The sequence below is a fragment of the Harpia harpyja genome, chromosome 15 (assembly GCF_026419915.1).
Source record: "Harpia harpyja isolate bHarHar1 chromosome 15, bHarHar1 primary haplotype, whole genome shotgun sequence".
NCBI classification, from domain to species: Eukaryota; Metazoa; Chordata; class Aves; order Accipitriformes; family Accipitridae; genus Harpia; species Harpia harpyja.
Genome location: NC_068954.1, coordinates 3,359,111 through 3,376,000, shown reverse-complemented (window position 1 = coordinate 3,376,000; position 16,890 = coordinate 3,359,111). Strand labels below are relative to the sequence as shown.

General features: G+C 39.6%; 1 protein-coding gene across 4 annotated transcripts in view; it reads left to right on the top strand.

Annotated features, from left to right (window-relative positions):
• The window catches only part of PINX1 (PIN2 (TERF1) interacting telomerase inhibitor 1), a 37,291-nt gene extending 22,030 nt beyond the window's left edge, over positions 1-15,261 (top strand). The window contains exon 7 of one of the 4 annotated variants that reach the window (XM_052810028.1): positions 15,187-15,261. In XM_052810028.1, the coding sequence (XP_052665988.1) occupies positions 15,187-15,246 (60 nt within the window). In that variant the 3' untranslated portion in view covers positions 15,247-15,261. Of the gene's footprint in view, positions 1-5,920; positions 6,129-10,286; positions 11,028-12,448; positions 13,070-15,186 lie in introns of those variants that run through there. The other 3 variants (XM_052810029.1, XM_052810026.1, XM_052810027.1) reach the window with 3 other exon arrangements.
• Positions 15,262-16,890: the final 1,629 nt, after the last annotated feature.

Below are 16,890 nucleotides of genomic sequence, written 5' to 3'. Positions count from 1 at the left end.
CTAGTTCACTGCTACTTTGACCAGCATGGCTTACTACAGATTTTTAGACTCATGATCTAGGAAATGGTAACACTCTGCTTACAGTGGCTTAGTTCTCCTTGACTTCTGTGGGAGCTCACTGTGTTCTGCAGCATCACTCTTGGAAGATATCATTAGGTTTGTGTGTTCATCTGTTATGTCTTTTCTCTCTGACCATTTGAGTGAAGTGTGTTAAAATGACCATTAGCAGGGGCTTTTTACTGTATCTGTAACACTGCAGTTACTTTGGTCTCTCCAGTTTTGCTCTGCAGCATACCATGGACTCTTTTAACAGCCAGAAGGATCATTTCCAAAGAAAAGAAGAGGGGAAAAAAGCCCCAAAACCAGATTCTGCCAGCAGTTAGCAGTACAAGGCCTTTGCCCATGCTTGAGGGGCAATGAGGACAGGTTGGTGAGACAAACTCACAAGGAGAACAGCATGACAATACAGTTGAAGGGTTAAATGCATCTTCAGTGTACACGAGTGGTACAGGTAGAGCAAATCTTCTGGCAGCACAGACTAGCGTAAACTGGATCTAAAACCCTGTTGCTTTGAGCTGATAACTTGTAACACTGTATATAGCAAGTCAGAAAAACGATGAATTAGGCTCAAGGTGTTAATTTGGGCCATATTTTTAATACTCCTCCATGCAGATGAGATTGTTCCAGGAGCACCGGTAAAAATTACTTTACCCAGCATGGTGTCCTAGTAGTGCTTTTGATAAAAGGAAGAAGAGCAAAGTATTGATGTTTTGTTGCCTATTCTATAAGCACCTTGTTAATCAACTGAGGATAAATTATTGCTGTTCAAATATCAGCAGAGAGGGAGATCTTCCCGATCTGGAAGAAATGGTGCTTTTTCTTCTCTTCATTGGAGAAGAGTTTTGCCTCTAGTGTTAGTTCCTTGGGGGGGTTGTTAGGAACAGAAACAAAACTGGGGGGAGGTCTTTTGATTTATCTTCTCTCCTTCCCTTTTGGTCACTTCGATAGGCTTAAAGAGCCGAGTTGGCTTTAATGTGTTACCATTAGAGACCATGCATTAGCTGGAATAAACCATCATGCCTCACAGTGAAAAATATCCTTTGATTGGCTAATTAATCAGTCAAAGGGGAATGACATGGCCCTCGGCTTGAGGGACTCTGCTGCACAGGTAAACAGGTCATTGATAAATGGTTTACCCACAAATTCATATATCAAGAAAACTTAGTCATTTTTTAACTACACTTTGTGTGAAAGCTGCAGTGCATTTTTGGAGGTGTATTTTTGCTGCCCTTGCTTTTTGCATTGTGGGAGTTTTTAGGTTGTGAAAGTTTAAGAGGAAAAGCCCGAACAGAACTTTGTTATGATTGTAGGGTTTTTCCCCCCAAAGGTGGGGGGGGGGGGGAGGGGGGGGTTGAGGGCAGAATCATTGTCATGGCTTTGTATTGAGATTGAGTGGGTCTCTAATCAGAATGGCTCATAGCATTTTGTCATTTAAATATACTGAGACTGTTCAGTGGGTCGTATCCATTCCTCAGGCACTGCATGAACAAAGCTGACATCCATAAATGGGTCTAATGAAATAATTGGGGAGAATACATGAAGTAAGATGCAGGTCTGTGTTGGTAAAAGACTTCATCTTACCCAATTCAGTTAGTACTGGTTTTTGGCATCTATATGCTGAATCTTGTCATCTGTGTACTTTATAACACCTTATCCTGAAAAGATGGTTCCCAAGTGGAATTCTTCACTGGGAGTTTAAAAAAAAAAAAAGGGGGGGGGGGGAGTCCTTCTTTAAATTAAATTGCATAAAAATATGATCCAGAACCATTCTTTTATGTGGGGTGTGCAAATAGGGTTAAAGCAGTGTAATCATGTAAGGCACCACAAAACAGTAATGTTTGGCATAGCTGCTTAACTGGGTGCACAAAGCAAATCCTAATTCTGTTTTTTTCTTTTTTCTTTTTTTTTTTTTTTAACTGTGTGTTTACTGTGAGAAAGTAACATACCAGTACCTAAGAATATGGGCTTGGCTACTAGAGAATAAAGTTAACCTTATTTTTGTCATGTATAATCCCTTCCTCCCAAACAGCCCTTGTCATGGGCCTGCGCTTTATAGGACAGCTTTGTTTTGTTTTTCCTTTTAAAAATATTTGTCTGATCAAAGAGCTTTCCTTAAAAAAAAAAAAAATTCCAGTGCAGTAGTTCAAAATAAGGAAAAGTACATTTTTTGATCCTATCATAACAGGATTTGTATATGGAAGTGTGAACTAAGCAGGTGGCTTCCTGTTGATTTTAAAGCCAGGTGGGCAAGTTCTTGACAACAAGTTGATCTCGCAGGCTGCTACCTGCCTTGCTTTCCCTGGTGTCCTGTTGTAAGAGTATGCTGCATGCTCTTCTTACGCTGGTGTAGCACAAAGCCAAGATGATGGTCCTTTGCACAAAGGATCTTACTCCTCTGTATGTGAGGAGTAGGGTTAGTGTGAGATGGCATTTGGGATTAGTATCTTGTGGGAATAATACTGCTGTGGGAATGAGAGGAAAATAGCAGCATGTGTTCTCTCCCAGAAATCAGGGAATAGAATGCATTTTATTACCCTCTAAGAAGGCTGCCGGATCCACTCAAATAGCCTGCAGAAGGACTGGATGTTCGTAGCACAGTCTTATTCTTGCTGACTTTTAGTTATTAAAGGGTGTCTAACCTTTCTCCAAGTGTGTCTTCGGATTTTGGCTCATCAAACTGATTATGAAACTGCTAGTTGATTTAGATGGGTTAAGCAAACCAGAAGTTGGAGCAAAATAAATGATTCAGCCTGAGAAAGTGCTTAAAATCAACGAAACAAGCTTTTCCACTTCCAATCCAGTATTTCGACTTCTCTACTGAATTGTTCTTTCTTCAGCTGTGAGCATTTGCTTTTTTTCCTCTCCAATCAGGAGAGATATCTAGTGCTGGAGTGTGACTTAATGGTAAACTTCCCCATCAGAGTAACCTTGAGAGTGTGAGGTACTCCCTCCTCTCTCTGACCTCACTTCAGCTGCCTGACATGTTTGAAAAGTTTGGCAATTTGAAGTTAATTTAGGCTCATTTGGGTTTTCTCAAAAGTAATAAGACAAGGTCAAGAAATCCATTGTCTATGTTTTTCCCTACATCTACAGCCTCACTCTGCAAACTATCATCAATACCAGTGTGTTTCCTTTGAAAAATTGTGGTGTTGCCATATATATATATATATATATATGCAACTATGACCTGCTGACTAATGTCACTAATTTGACCATCTGCTAATAACTGCATGTATCCCTCTCAAGAAAAGAGGAAGAGTTTGATGGAGAAGACTATCATGCAATGGGATAGTAGGTACCTTCCATGCTCTGTTTGCTTTAGCATCATCTTTAAAATGATATGTCGGTTGCGAGTATCTTGGTGATGATGACTTACTGTTCTCCATCATGGAATACTTTGGGGGAAGGACCTCAGATACGGTGTTAAGGATGAATATTGTCCAATTTTGATTGCTAAGCCACGTTGTCTGTTGTTGAGAGAGCAAGGAAGCAAGGGTCTTAACAGCTGAAGTAAGCAACAGAAAAAAAGAACAGAGAGGAACTCAAGCAAACCTTGAGATTTGCTGAGTTGGAAAGCATTTGGGTACTGTACTGTACAGATTCTGAAGCTTCCGTGCACGTAACAGTGTCTGAACTCTTCCCTGCACTGGATTAAGGGATGTGACGTCTGTCTGTTGAGCGTAGTTTGTTCTTTCTCTCCTTGGGGGAAATCGGTTATGCATTCAAGTGTTTTGATTTGGCAGATTCTCAGTAATATGAACCCAGTGGGTATTAGTGAAGACAAGTTGAAGTGTGCTCTGGCTTTGGAGCAGAAGATGATGCTGTTTATGTTAATTAGTTTCTGTGGAAGTTTGTTGCCCAGTCTGTGATGGACCTCCAGAAGGTTATGCACAGATGAGTTTTAACCTGCTGGTAGAAAATGCTCCTGTCCCTCAGGATCTGGAATCACCAAGGCTGTTTTGGTGACCAGCTGGCACTTCCCTCAGCTGAAGTTAAGCACTAATACCTTTTTGCATGGCCCTTACACTGAACTTTAAGCTCCTATGAAAAGGATTTGACCAGGGACAGTAGAGGGGACAGAGAGTGAGAAGTGTGGATATCCTCAGAGTTGAAGAGTTCTGATAATTTAGTTCATTCTTATTATTTTTGTTTTGCTGGGGTTTATTTTAAATCTGCTCTGTTCTCACCATGAGCTGATTTCTTCCAAGTGCTGGGACATGTTGTTGACAGCAGCAGAATCGAATCCAGCTCAGGCTAACTAGATCCTGTGTCACCTGTGTGTTACAGGTTGTTTTTTAACAAATGAAGAGTCAAGATCAAAAATATTGTCTGCCCTAAAATCCTGTTTTCCAGAATATTGAAGAATTTAAATGTCACTCAGTACTTCAATACTTGAAAGAAAATTATTTATTCTCAATACTTTTTTACAAAGAAATTTCTGTAAGCTTGGGAGTAGAAGAAAGTTACTGTAGTACAGCAAGTTAGTCAAAGGCTAATGCTAATTAGGAAATGCTTTCTAGTTCACAGAAAATACAATCAATTTTCTCCGGAAAATTTCTAAAAAAATTATTTTTATTTAAAATAGTCAACTTCTGTGTTTTGCAATGAATATTTGCAGTTAGAGAAATAGGAATGACTACAAATGTCTTGTAATGGTCAAGTGGAAGCTTGCAGGTGCTTTTTATTATAATTCATTAGACCACTATACTCATAATGGAGTAAAAATCTTAGATGAGGGAAAAAAATAATCCGATTTTAGTTATTTATTAGTTCAGGTAACCTTTTGTGTATATATATTTGTTTGATGCCTTATTAATATGGTTCATGTATTTCTAGGAGAAAAGGGGAACAGTGTAAGTAATTAAGCAGGAGTTTCTTGTTGATCCTCCCCATCTCATCTACCTTTAACTCTTTAACTGTATTCAGAAAGCATCTTAGTCTGTACCAAACACTCCAGGATTCCTGGAACGCTTCCTAGGTTTAGCTGTTATTCAGTAAAATAACTGTAAAGTCTTCTCGATAGCAGTAAATATGAAATTTCTCTGCAACTACTAATGTATTAAGACACTAAGACATTTGGTATGAAAAGTGTTGTAGGAAGCAGCAAAGACAACTTCTTGAATTCTGTCTTGATGCATAGCATATCAGGGGCTACTAACTCTATATGCCGCTGCTGTCAGATTCAAGCAAAAGCTGTTTCCGCCAACAATTCTCAAATTATCTTAGAGCTTCAAATCTTTTATTTACTTGCCTGGCTCAGCTCGTCCCAGTATCAGGTCCTTAATCAGTAAACAACACATTTAGCCCAGTGGGTTATTAAGTTTTCTAAATATCTTCCTTTTCTATGTTCTCAATCTGTCCAGTAATGGCATCAGTTCAAAACTCAAATTGTTCCACGAAGACCACCATAATAGTCTGCTTATATAAACCTTTTGGTGCTACTCAGCTTGAATCTGGGGCAGTGATATAATGAAACACATGACTGTCGGGTTATCCAGTTCTCAAGTTTGCTTCTACCTAAAAACATTTCTCCTCCTGAATTGAAGAATGAATGTTCTGTGGGGAGCAATTCAGTGTTGGCCGAAGTGACCTAATTTCAGCCTCTTTAATATCTGTGACTGCTAATGCTGAAAGCTTAGGCATTCATTTACATTTCATCTTAAAAGCAGTGAGAATGCTGGGCCAAACTTTGAGGTGATGAGAGAAAATTGTGTAATCTTGCACGTCAGCAAGCGACTGGAAGAGGAAGTTTTTTGTTGTAACTTGCACACTAAGAAGTTAGAAGGCAAAATGTCCCTATTTTAACTTATGCCTTGTTAAGCCTTCTATTAATCACTGCTTTCAAACTCCTCTCTCCCAGCCCCTTTGGATTAGAGCATGTGATTTGTCTGTAGAGGACATCACCCTGCAGTGGATCCCAGGAATGTGGCTCAGGTGAGGCACAGCCAGCCTGTAGTCAGGGCTCTTTGGTTTGCTTTCACCACTGTCCTACTCGCATGCTATGCAGCCTTGGGTCAGGTTACTTCTCTGCATCCCAATTTCACAATCACTAAATCTGGGGATGATTCACATACCCCATGTAGGTGGTATTAGCCTAATTTGTGTTAAGTGTGTGGTTCTTCATGAAATGCATTGAAATATTTAGATGATAAATGAGAATGTTTAAGTGCAAAGTATATCGTACGTGTTCAGTTTCTCCTGGCGGTTGTTTCTGGAGGACTAGAAGAGCTGTTTGAAGTGTACTATATGTGCTTACCTGTTTACCTTTTGAACTTTACAGCCATAATGCCTATAAAAGCTATATTGTGGTTTTAGGACATTGTAACTTAATTAAACTTTCAGAGATTCCTGAAGCGTGACTGTCTCTGGCTTTTCTGAAATCCCTGCAAAAAGCAAGGCTGTTTACATAAAATCTGGGTGGGAGGGGGGAATGTGCTCCAGAGCAGCATGTTACTTGCAGGACTGAGGGTGAGGGTATGTAACCCTGCAGATTTGTGAATCTTGGAAAGTTGAGGTCAAGCAAGAAGTAAAGAAGTATCTACCTGCAGGAGTGTTTGTATAAATGGTTGCTTCTGGTCAAGTGAAGTAGCAGCCCTTGTTTTGACAGCTAGTACTTAATGTATCATTTGGGCTGCTGATTCTGACATCCATTCATTACAGCAGACCTCCTCTGACCAGTGCTTACCAACCAGAGCACTGCGGGGTTGTTTTTTTTTCTTTTTAATAAGCCTAGTGTTTCTCAGTTACCAAATGGCAAAGGAATGCTGTGTGTAGCAACTGCAATGGATCGCATCCAAAGGCACAGAATATGGCCTGATCCTTTTTCCTCCATTGTCGTAGGGAAATGGGTGTCTCCAAGAGACGCCCATCGGTATAGCCCTTGCTCTTCAGCAACAAATGTCTGGGTGTTCTGATTTTAACACTTGCTACTAGAAAACAGAGGTTTGTCACTCCTGGCAACTGACTTTACAAAAACACTGATAACAATAAAGGGCTTCATGCCCAGCCCTGGCTTGTGCTTGCTTTCTGGGAATCTTCCAGTGTAGTGGTGATGCTGACCCTCTGCTTTAACCCACAGAGCTGTCCCTGGATGGCAGAACTCACAACATGGTTTGTAGAGCCTGTCTGGTCCCAGATGCCTTCTGTACCTCAAAGTCTGGGACCTCCACAGGCTTGATAGCATCTGAAGTCTTGCAGGGCTATTGCAGATACTGTTCAAATCACAGAATTAAAGTTCACTTAGTCTTGAAGCTTCTTTCTTTCCTGTAAGTATTAGTGGAACAAAATGCTCTTCACCTGAACACGGAAGAGCTTGGGTGAATTTATGGGGATGTAAGATGTTTCTGTTCCCAGGAACCTGCCCTGCTGCAGTCAGCTGAAGAAAAGCAGCATACATATGCCTCAGCCACTAGTATACAGTGTGGCTTCATGGCTTAACATATCAGCAAGGTGGCTCTGCACTAGATTGACTGATTTAGAGGCAGATGTTCTTCAGTGCTGATTTTGCACTCTCAGAGGATGCTTGCAAGGTTGGTAACTAGGAAAAATTATCTCGAGTTGAAGTCAGGCAACAAAATATTAGAATTTTGCTGTAACATCTGTAAAGTACTTTTTGTACTTATTTTTCCAAGAAGCTTTTCTTTTATGGTTAAAAGTTTTGAACTGAAAGCTGCAAAACTCTGTTGTCCTAATTAGTAAGCAATTTTTCTGGAACTTGTATTGTCAGGCTGGTAAGAGAATTCTCTGTCTTCCGGGGTCTGAAGTCCTTGAAAGAAAACATGAGATTGCTCTCGAGGGAGAGTGATGGGGTTTAATACCACTTAAGGGCCCTGACACACAATCATCTTCAGGGTATCATGCAAGAGGTACCCACTTAGCTTTCTTGTTTTGTCCTTCAGGATATCTTGTTGCTGTGGAGATTTGCTGATAATGATGGATTCAAGACAATATTCTCCAATTGTTTCAGAGTTAAGCTAGATGCCTAAAGTAGAGGGAGATTAATCCTAGCTGAGAGGTTAAATATAGTGATGTAACATCTAAGAAGCAGAGGAAGGGAAAAGCACCAGTGAAGGGCCATTTAACCCACTTAAGGTATGACCTGTGCGTTTGAGGGTCACCTCTCTCCATTGAATATGATGATTTTGGCCTCCAGATTTAAAGTTTCCACTAAATATAAATATTTGGAAAGGTTTGAGCTTTGGGTACAAAGCTCTTGGTTTGTATACTTATATTGCAAATATATAAAAGCTTTATATTATTTTCCTTTCCATATGGATGCTTAGGTAAGGCATGACATTTATGACAGTTTCTCTCACAGATTTGGTGCTACTAAAATGATTCAGTACACAGAATGTGCATAGGAACCTTGGAAGGGACCACCTGTGTACAAATTATTCCGTAAATTAGTGCCATTTCTTAACTTTACCATAGACAAATGATCCTTCTCTCCCTCTTTCTGAATCACTTTCCTTAATCAACTTCTGCAAATGAAAATACCTTTATGTAGCAGATCCAAGCAGAAAGCTGCCTTAAGGCAGTAGCTTTATATGTCCAGTAATTTAGGGGCACCTTTTCCCCAGTGTGCATCTCTGAATCGATATTCCAGTTCTTATTTAGGAGGGCATATTATTCGCTTTCCTCTAACATTTGGGAAAGCGGGACATGCTACTCATTTGAAAATCATACCAGATCCTTTATCACTGCCAGTCACCGTCAGCAACGCTACATTCCCTGCTTGACATGAAGGAGGAGGTTTGCCCTGAATAAATATAGTAGATAAATGGTCTTTCTGTTCCTCAGAAGAATTTGGGCCACTTCTCAAAGTTGGTGCCAGAAGTACAGTAGCAGAGTGGCATGGTTAAAGTTAATTGCACTCAGATTTTAGTTAAAAGTCTAACTAGCTTGTCAGCTTTGAATTTATATTTTCACAGTTCACTAGGGAGTGATAATAGGAAGGCTTTGATGTAGCTTGCTGTTTTTTGCTTTGTACCAAATGCTCCAAAGTTTAGTAAATAAACTTTTATTGGAGGGGGGGGCATGAATGACAGATTAAAGCCAGCCAGAAGTATCAAGATATACCCTCACCGAGGGGCAGCAGGGGCATCATAGCTGCATGGCTGGCATGTTAAAGAAGATTTGCATGGAGCACTAATGCTGAGCTCTCTAAGAAACAGCTCATCAGAGATTTGTTAATTAGGTGTTACTGGAGACTTGCTGAAATAGTGAAGCTGTGATGCACGAAGCACTACCTAATTAACTCTTTAATATCCCCGTAATAGATTTGCTACTTCTCTCCACTCAGAGAAACTGAGACATGTTGGTTTAATTGCCTAGGCTTCCCAAGGCTGTCCTAATGGCAAGTGTTTGAGAGAATGTAGATGTGAGACTGATTCACAGCTTGTAACATGAGACTGTGGCTTCTAAACCAAGAAAAGCCTTTCCAATTGTTTTGAAAGATGGTAGTTCTAGCTTTAACTGGACGCAAAGTCTCTTTTCCATATTTTTTTTTTAAATTGCTGGAGAGAAATGTTTGTGATGAATATAGCTGTACACTGTACCCCCACCCTATAACCAGGTGGGAAGAACCCAAGTGTTCAATCATCTTTCAAATACATAAGCAAAAAGGCACTTTTAAAAAGCATCATTAGGGTTTGATAGTTCTTATTCTAATATTATTGGTTAACTTTCTATTCAAGAGATTACTAGGTTTGATATCTCCCAGGCACCTTGTTCTCTGGGTGGAGGGCAGATCAACTTCTAAAAGTGGGATAGCTCCCCCTAATTCTTGTTAAAACCATCCTTGAACACTTTTAAAGCATTTTAATATAGTTTTAATTCTTCTTTCTCATTAAATGAAAAGGAATAACTTATTCTCCTGCTTTACCTGTTTTACCTGGTGATGCGAGAACAAACCACTGAGCTGTTTGAAGGTGCAAGTGGTTTTCTTGCAACTGCAAGTTGCATTTTCCTGGACGGATGGATTCCATCGCCAGGATCTTATTGCAATAAAGACCTTGTGTCACAGAAGCTTCCATCTAGCAGCTAGGAGTTTCCCTGCTGCAGTAGAGACTAACTGCCACGAATGCTTGGTAGCAGAAATCATCTCTACAATGTTTGTCTGATACTAAGGAAAGCTATTGAGTATCACGCCAGTGACCTTGAACTCTCTCTTCAGTGGGCTGCCATTCTTTGGCGATCTGTTCATTGAGCTGCTCTTTTCACTGCAGGTGGTTTTGCAAAGCGAGCTAGCTGCATTCAGACGTGGAGATAAACTTCTGCCTTTGTACCCGAGATTACACAAGCGTAGATTACCACGGCTGGAGTCGGCTAACAGGAATGTGGTCTAATCTTGTTCTGGCTAACCCTAGTGAAAATAGGAGCATGTATTGCCAAAATTATTGGAGCAGCCAGTTGCTCCGAGGAGCCCAACAGGCTACAGACAGGTTTTAACCATCTGAGTGGGAAGTGACTTTCTGTTTTGCAAGCCCTGCAACACTGATTTCAGCACCTGTCTGGATGGTTCAGAGGTAATGTCATCGCCTGGAGGAATAGCTGGCTTTATTTGAAAGAAAAGTTGGGGTTTGTCCATTCTGAAGTGGAAACCATGGGACTAAAAGTTTCATTGTCTTCAGAAGGGTCTTGAAGGGGCATTCGACAAAATCCATTCATAAGGCAAACAATGAAATATTTACTTGTAAAAACCATTACTGCTTTAACATAACATGTATCAGGTGGCTTCCTAAATTTCAGTGCAGAGCGCTCTTAGTTTCTGTATATTTGAAATAAGTGAGCTTCACAGTGGAAAGAGTCAAACATTCTAATGTAAATTTTTTTCCAGTTAGTTTTTAGTAAAGTGTACATTTCAGTTTTGGTTGTGCTCAAAATTGTAAAATGTTTCACAATTACTGCCTGGTGTCGTAAACACTGTAGTTGAAAATTATTTGTTTGGGCGAGAGGATGTTGCTCTTGTTTTTTTATGGCAAGGTTTTGAAAGAAGTTTCTCTGATGTCTTTAAGAAGTTTACATGTACTTCATTAGGCTGTCTTGACAGTACTTGAATTAAAAAAAAAAAAAATCCATCAAAATTTTTTTATTTTTCCCTACGTGGGACATGTGCGGATGTCACACAAGGAATGTTTAAGCTGTCAACTGAATTTCATGCTTGTACTTACATAAGGTTTGGATTGCATGTTCTCGCAGACAGAGTTTGAGCTGGCTGCTGAGTGTGGATGTGAGTTGGCTGTGCCTGTAGCCTGTGTGGGTTGAAGTGGATTGGACTGCGTCTCCTAGAGACCTTTATGTAATGCACTTCTTGTACAGTTAGGAGTTTAATGTTTATTTCATCCTTTCTCTGCACTATATAATATCATTTCTCAATACAGAATATATTATACTGAACCTAGTTCAAATACTAATTTGTGTTAAGTACTGCGAAAACTAGAAATGTTGCATCTGAGATTGATCATGTAACTTGACTTGCTTCAGTTCTACAATGAGATTATTTGGACAATCGTAATTGTTAATTACGTAATTATGTACTGTTCATTTCTCTGGAAATAGCACTCACATAATGAACAACTATTCAATATTTTGTTTTCATTTAGGGTGTGGCCTTGGTCTTTATTTACTACATACAATTCAAGTGCTGCTCAGAAAACAGAATTATGAATATTCTTGCTGTCTTTCTACATTGTTTGCTACGGTAGTATCTACATCCTTCTTTTTCAGCATTTCCTCGATGGTCTGGGGAAGAGATCAGGTACTTGTAGAGGACAGTTTGTTATAGCCTGAAGTAGGATGAGTCAAAAACTGGAGGAGTCTTCTGAGCAAGGAGAATTCCCCCCTCACCTGACCCAGTCCTCACAGTGTTGCTATGAGATGGAGAAGATACAATCCCAACCTTTTAATGGGCAACAAAGCAGGCTGGGGTGCCAGCCTGTTTACTGGCTTCCAATTCCCTGGCCAAATGATGGTTGCATACAATGCCCTGGCCTGGTTTAGGAAACTGGCACATATCAGGATCTCTTCTTAGGAAACAATTTGGGTGCAACTGCCCCATTTTGTACAAGGCAGTATAGGTGTCTACTGCTTTTAGGTTTGCAGGTTGAGATACTGGAGACCTCAGCTTTTTTTGTTTTCATATTGCTTCAAATCATAGAGTTGCATGTATTCACAGTACTACTACTCTTGACTTAAGGAAAGCTCTGAATGGTTTTCAGATTGAGGTTTTTGACAGGTACTTATAAAAAGGGAAACAGAAATTAAGGGCATGACTTCTTATCAGTGTGCTCTGTGGCCAAGGCCAAAGTAGAATTGATTTCTCAGGTCAGTATTCAGCTAATTTAACTACAAGACTCTTGTTCATTTGGGTCTGTGCATTTTGCTCCAGATGCGATGTGGTCCTGTAGAGTGATGCCTCCTTCACCGCAAACCTCTGATTCATCTCTGAAGAAGTCCGTCCTGCTCACTGCATGAGAGGAGGTCCTATACAAAACATAACACGTAGCTGCATAGTTCAAAGGGTATCGGTATGCAAAAGCACAAAGATGCTGAAAGAGTCAGACACCTAAATACTCCTGTGGATCTGAGTTATAGTAATCCCACCAGCACCCATAGACTTCTGTGACTGTTTAGTGTTTAGCTCTGAAAACTGTCTCTCTGTGCAATACAGGTTTCAAAACTCAGGTTCACACACCTGGAGCTGAAATATTTTAGTTTTTCACTATTAGTCTCTGGCAAGAATAACTCTGAAGAACTAAAGAAGAGAGAGTTTTTGTTGCCAGCCCTGCTGCTTTGTTGTTCATTTGTTATACTTAGGAATGTTTTTTGTCATCCTTCCGTATATTCCTGGATTAAAGAAATATGCATTATTTCAGGTGATATTATTCATGACTGCACAGTGGGAAGTTATTGTTTTATTAGAGAGGCAAATTATGCCTCAGGGAAATATGCTGGTCAAATCACCTTTCATTTAGACGGCTATTCCATATCCAACATGTCTGCATACAAAACAGACAAATTTGGAGGGTTTTTTCATATTTGATTTCATTTTTTGATGCATTGACACTTCTGCCTTTTTTGGGTTACAGTTTCTTATATAAGTACAGTCAGCTCACTCACAATGGGAGGTGATATAAATACCTGCTAGAAACTCATCCTCTGAAGTTGCTCTATTAATCCATGCCATCAGGGATGCTTCTTATATATGTCACCTTGTGAACGGTGCAGGTGAGAAAATGGAGCATGAGAGCTTTCCATTCAAATAGTGTTTTCTGTAAAAACACTGGGTGATATTTTTAGATGCCTTTGGCTATCTAACTCTTTACATGTGATGTCCTTGTGTATAATGTACACATGCCTGGTGCTTGCCTACCACCACATCTGTGCCTGTATGTGCCTAGAAGTGATTGTGAGCACAAATATACAGACAGACCATGTCTTGCTAGCATGGTTTATTAATTAGATCTAATTCATTGCACTCATTGGGAATTCCCTGTGAACACTTCAAAGCACTCTATGCAGATATTTGCTTGCTAGCCTGTGATTCCTGGTGCGTTAGTTACTGTCATGTGGCTAGAAGACTTGAATCTGCAAAGCACCTAATTTGTGATGAATAAAGCTACACAGATACTAGAGTCTTTAGACACTGATAGCTGGTTGAGAACTGTGTTAATTGCTGTGTTACACTGGGGAAGGCAGTGCTTCTCAAGCTCTTAATCAAAGCATCATAGCCCCTTTGAGAGAAACATCCTGCAGACTAGCTTACCTCCAAGTGTTTGGCAGCTGGGGGCAAGAGAGGTACCAAAGTAGTTTGTATTGAAGTAAGCAAAACCATATTATCTTACAAAACCCTCATTTTACTCTTTCAGTTAGCTTTTTAATTAGGTACTGACTGCTGTGGGGAATTGGTTCTTGCCTGTGTCTGCCTACATGCAGTGACTCGTCCCCATCAGCTGAGTGTAAACGGATTGCATGTGGGGGTTTTGCAATCATCCCATGGCCCACCGTCTAGTGTCTCGCAAACCGGCATGCTAACATCTTGGTTACAGAGCAAGTAAGAAGTCAAGCTTGTCTTTTCATTCTGTTTTCATGAAAAGAGCTTTTAGAAGAATAAAAACAAGTATCATATGAAAGGCAAGACTGGTTGGGAAGGCAACAGCTTGCTTGATGCAGTTGGGTTATGGAGAGAAAAGTACACGTGTGTGTAGAAATAGTAGTCTCTTTATGCTCCAATATACGTGGTTGCAGCCAAAACCTTTTTCCAGTTTCCTACCTTCTCCACAAGTCAAATGTTCCAATAGTTTCTGATTTTTGCATTTAATGTAAAATGTGTCACATTTGTAATGTAGCAATAAAGTATAGTTTAGACCTCTCTGAAATACCTCAAAACGTCCATGCTTGTGTATGCAGAAACCATTCATGTATCATTACTGTAGAGTATTTTAAGAGTAACAGTAGAAGGAGTACTTATAGGTCAGGTAAAAACTTCTTGTGCCAGGGTGTAAAAGCATCAATAGTATGTCAGCACCTCTCTGTTACGAGATGCTTCTCCATCATGTCGCTTTCCTGTGACATACCTTATACTTCCATCCTCAACATTTCTGACTCCACAGTATGAACTCTGGGGGTGGATCAGGGCAGAAAAGGAAAGCTTTGTGTTTCTTGGAGAGCTGTTAAAATTAATCCTGGAGAGCCAGAAGTTGCTCAGGTTTTCTTCCCTTCAGAGGGCTTGAGATACATGTTATCACACATTAACTTATCTTGATTAATTCTGCAAAAGATATGGGAGCAGTTCCCTCGAGTTCTTGTGAAAATGAGAGGGACGTACTATCTCACCATCATCCTCTCTTGGCGTCAGAGTGTCTGTCTACTGGCATTACTTTAAGCCAAGGGAAATTGCTTGACATCACTTAAATTTCTGAATATCTAGACAGCAGGAGTTTGGCACTCCAAGGGTGAATTCTGAAGCCAATTTTATCCATTGGATGGTATAGATCATGTTGACACACATGCTTTATTGCTTTTACTAAATCCTCAAGGTAGACTTCCCCAGGTGAAGTAGCAGCAATTTCAAGGCATGCTACTAACCAAGTTCAGGGTTTTCTTTTTTTGTTTTTTTTTTGGCAGAGATGGGTGGATGCCACACTCCTATCTAAATGCACGCTATTCCTGAGCATAAGTTTGTGATTATGGTTACTGTAAGAGAAGAGATCCAGATGTTTTTCAGAGTCTGAGGTAAATCCTCTTCTGCGTAATGTAAGCAAATTAATCTACACTGTATAGAAAGTCATACAGTTTCAAAACATGATTTCAGCACACTGGTATCATATCCAGGTAATGGGTATAGGTCTATGTAAACTGCATGTCTTTAAGACAGAAGTTATTAAAATGTGTCGCTTTGGGCTTATTTTATTTGATGGAAATCTCCTTTTTAAAAAAAAATAAATTCAAATAGCCTAGTTTCTGCTAGGGAAACTTTCTTCTGAGTTGAGCATGAAATGTTTGGGGGTTTTTTTCTTCTTTTTTTCAGATGTGTTTCAGACTTTTGCTTTGATCAAGAAACAAGTTGCCAATCAGACTATTGAAATTTGTAAAAGGGCTTATACTGCTTTTCTAAAGCAGACCGAAAAAAAAAAAAATGTTTTAGGAAGTTCATTCCGAGTTTTGTTTCTTCAGACAGCAGCTCAAAGCCAGGCTTTGCCAAACAGATTCCCCTGAAATGGCTGTTGTCTGTCTTTTTTTTGTCTTTTTTTTTTTTTTTTTGCTTTTCATTTTTGTTGTTCTTTGACAAGACTATCTTAGTAGTGTCAAAAAGGACCTCACTTAACCAAAACAGCAGCAGTTAACAATATCCAGTCTCTGATCAGTGTTTTCCTCCTGAGACTTGTGTAAGTTTATTTTGCCATTCTTGAGAGGTGGTTGCTTTTACAGTCAACTCTGCCTTTGATATTACAGCTAAGTAAAGCTTCTAAATTTGTCCTGGCTGTGTTTTCTTTTTGAGCATTTTCTGGACAAGTGTTTCAGCTCTTCCTTTCCTGTTCTGTCTGATATCTAGGGATAAACACACCCGAACACATGCATATACACACACATGCTGTTTTATCCAGAATGCTGTCCATAATGCTGTTGTTGGTTTCATGTGATTAGGGTCTTAAAATACTTGTTTCATTCCAGTTTGGTTTTGAAGGAATATTTGACATTTTTGTGCCATCACCATAGTTCTTGTCTTGCCCAAGGATCATTTCATCATCAGTCTTTTCCATATTTTCATATTATTGCAGGGGATTCAAGTGAGTAAATTTTTCTTTATTGTAGTAGAACTTAAACAGAAATTGCAGAGTGGCTTAGAGAAATGCTAATGTATCAACATCTTCCTTTTGAAAACTACTCAATAGCAGTAAGAGTAACAAACTAAGTTTTGGTATTCCATGGATGTAGTGAAGGGGTTGGTTTTTTTTTTTCACTTTAATGAGGATACTAAATCAGGTTTAGGGGTGAAATGTATCAGGAGCACATTAATTTTAAAAGCAAAATTTTAGAAGCTCCTTTGTTTACCTAACAGGAAAGCCCTGCTTAGACTAAAGATCCAATACATGGATTATAGTTTCAGTGGCTTGTGTTCATTTTGGATGTCCACATGTTCTTCTGTGTAGATAGATAGGTAGGTCTTTTAAGGTGCCTGGAGAGTTCATGTGTTTGAGGATCTTGTGTGCTTGTAAAAACGAAATTGGACTGTTTTTTAAACTTTACGCGAAATACCTTGTCCTAGAAGAAATTAGTGGCAGAATCATAGAATCACAGAATGGTTTGGGCTGGAGGGGACCTTAAAGG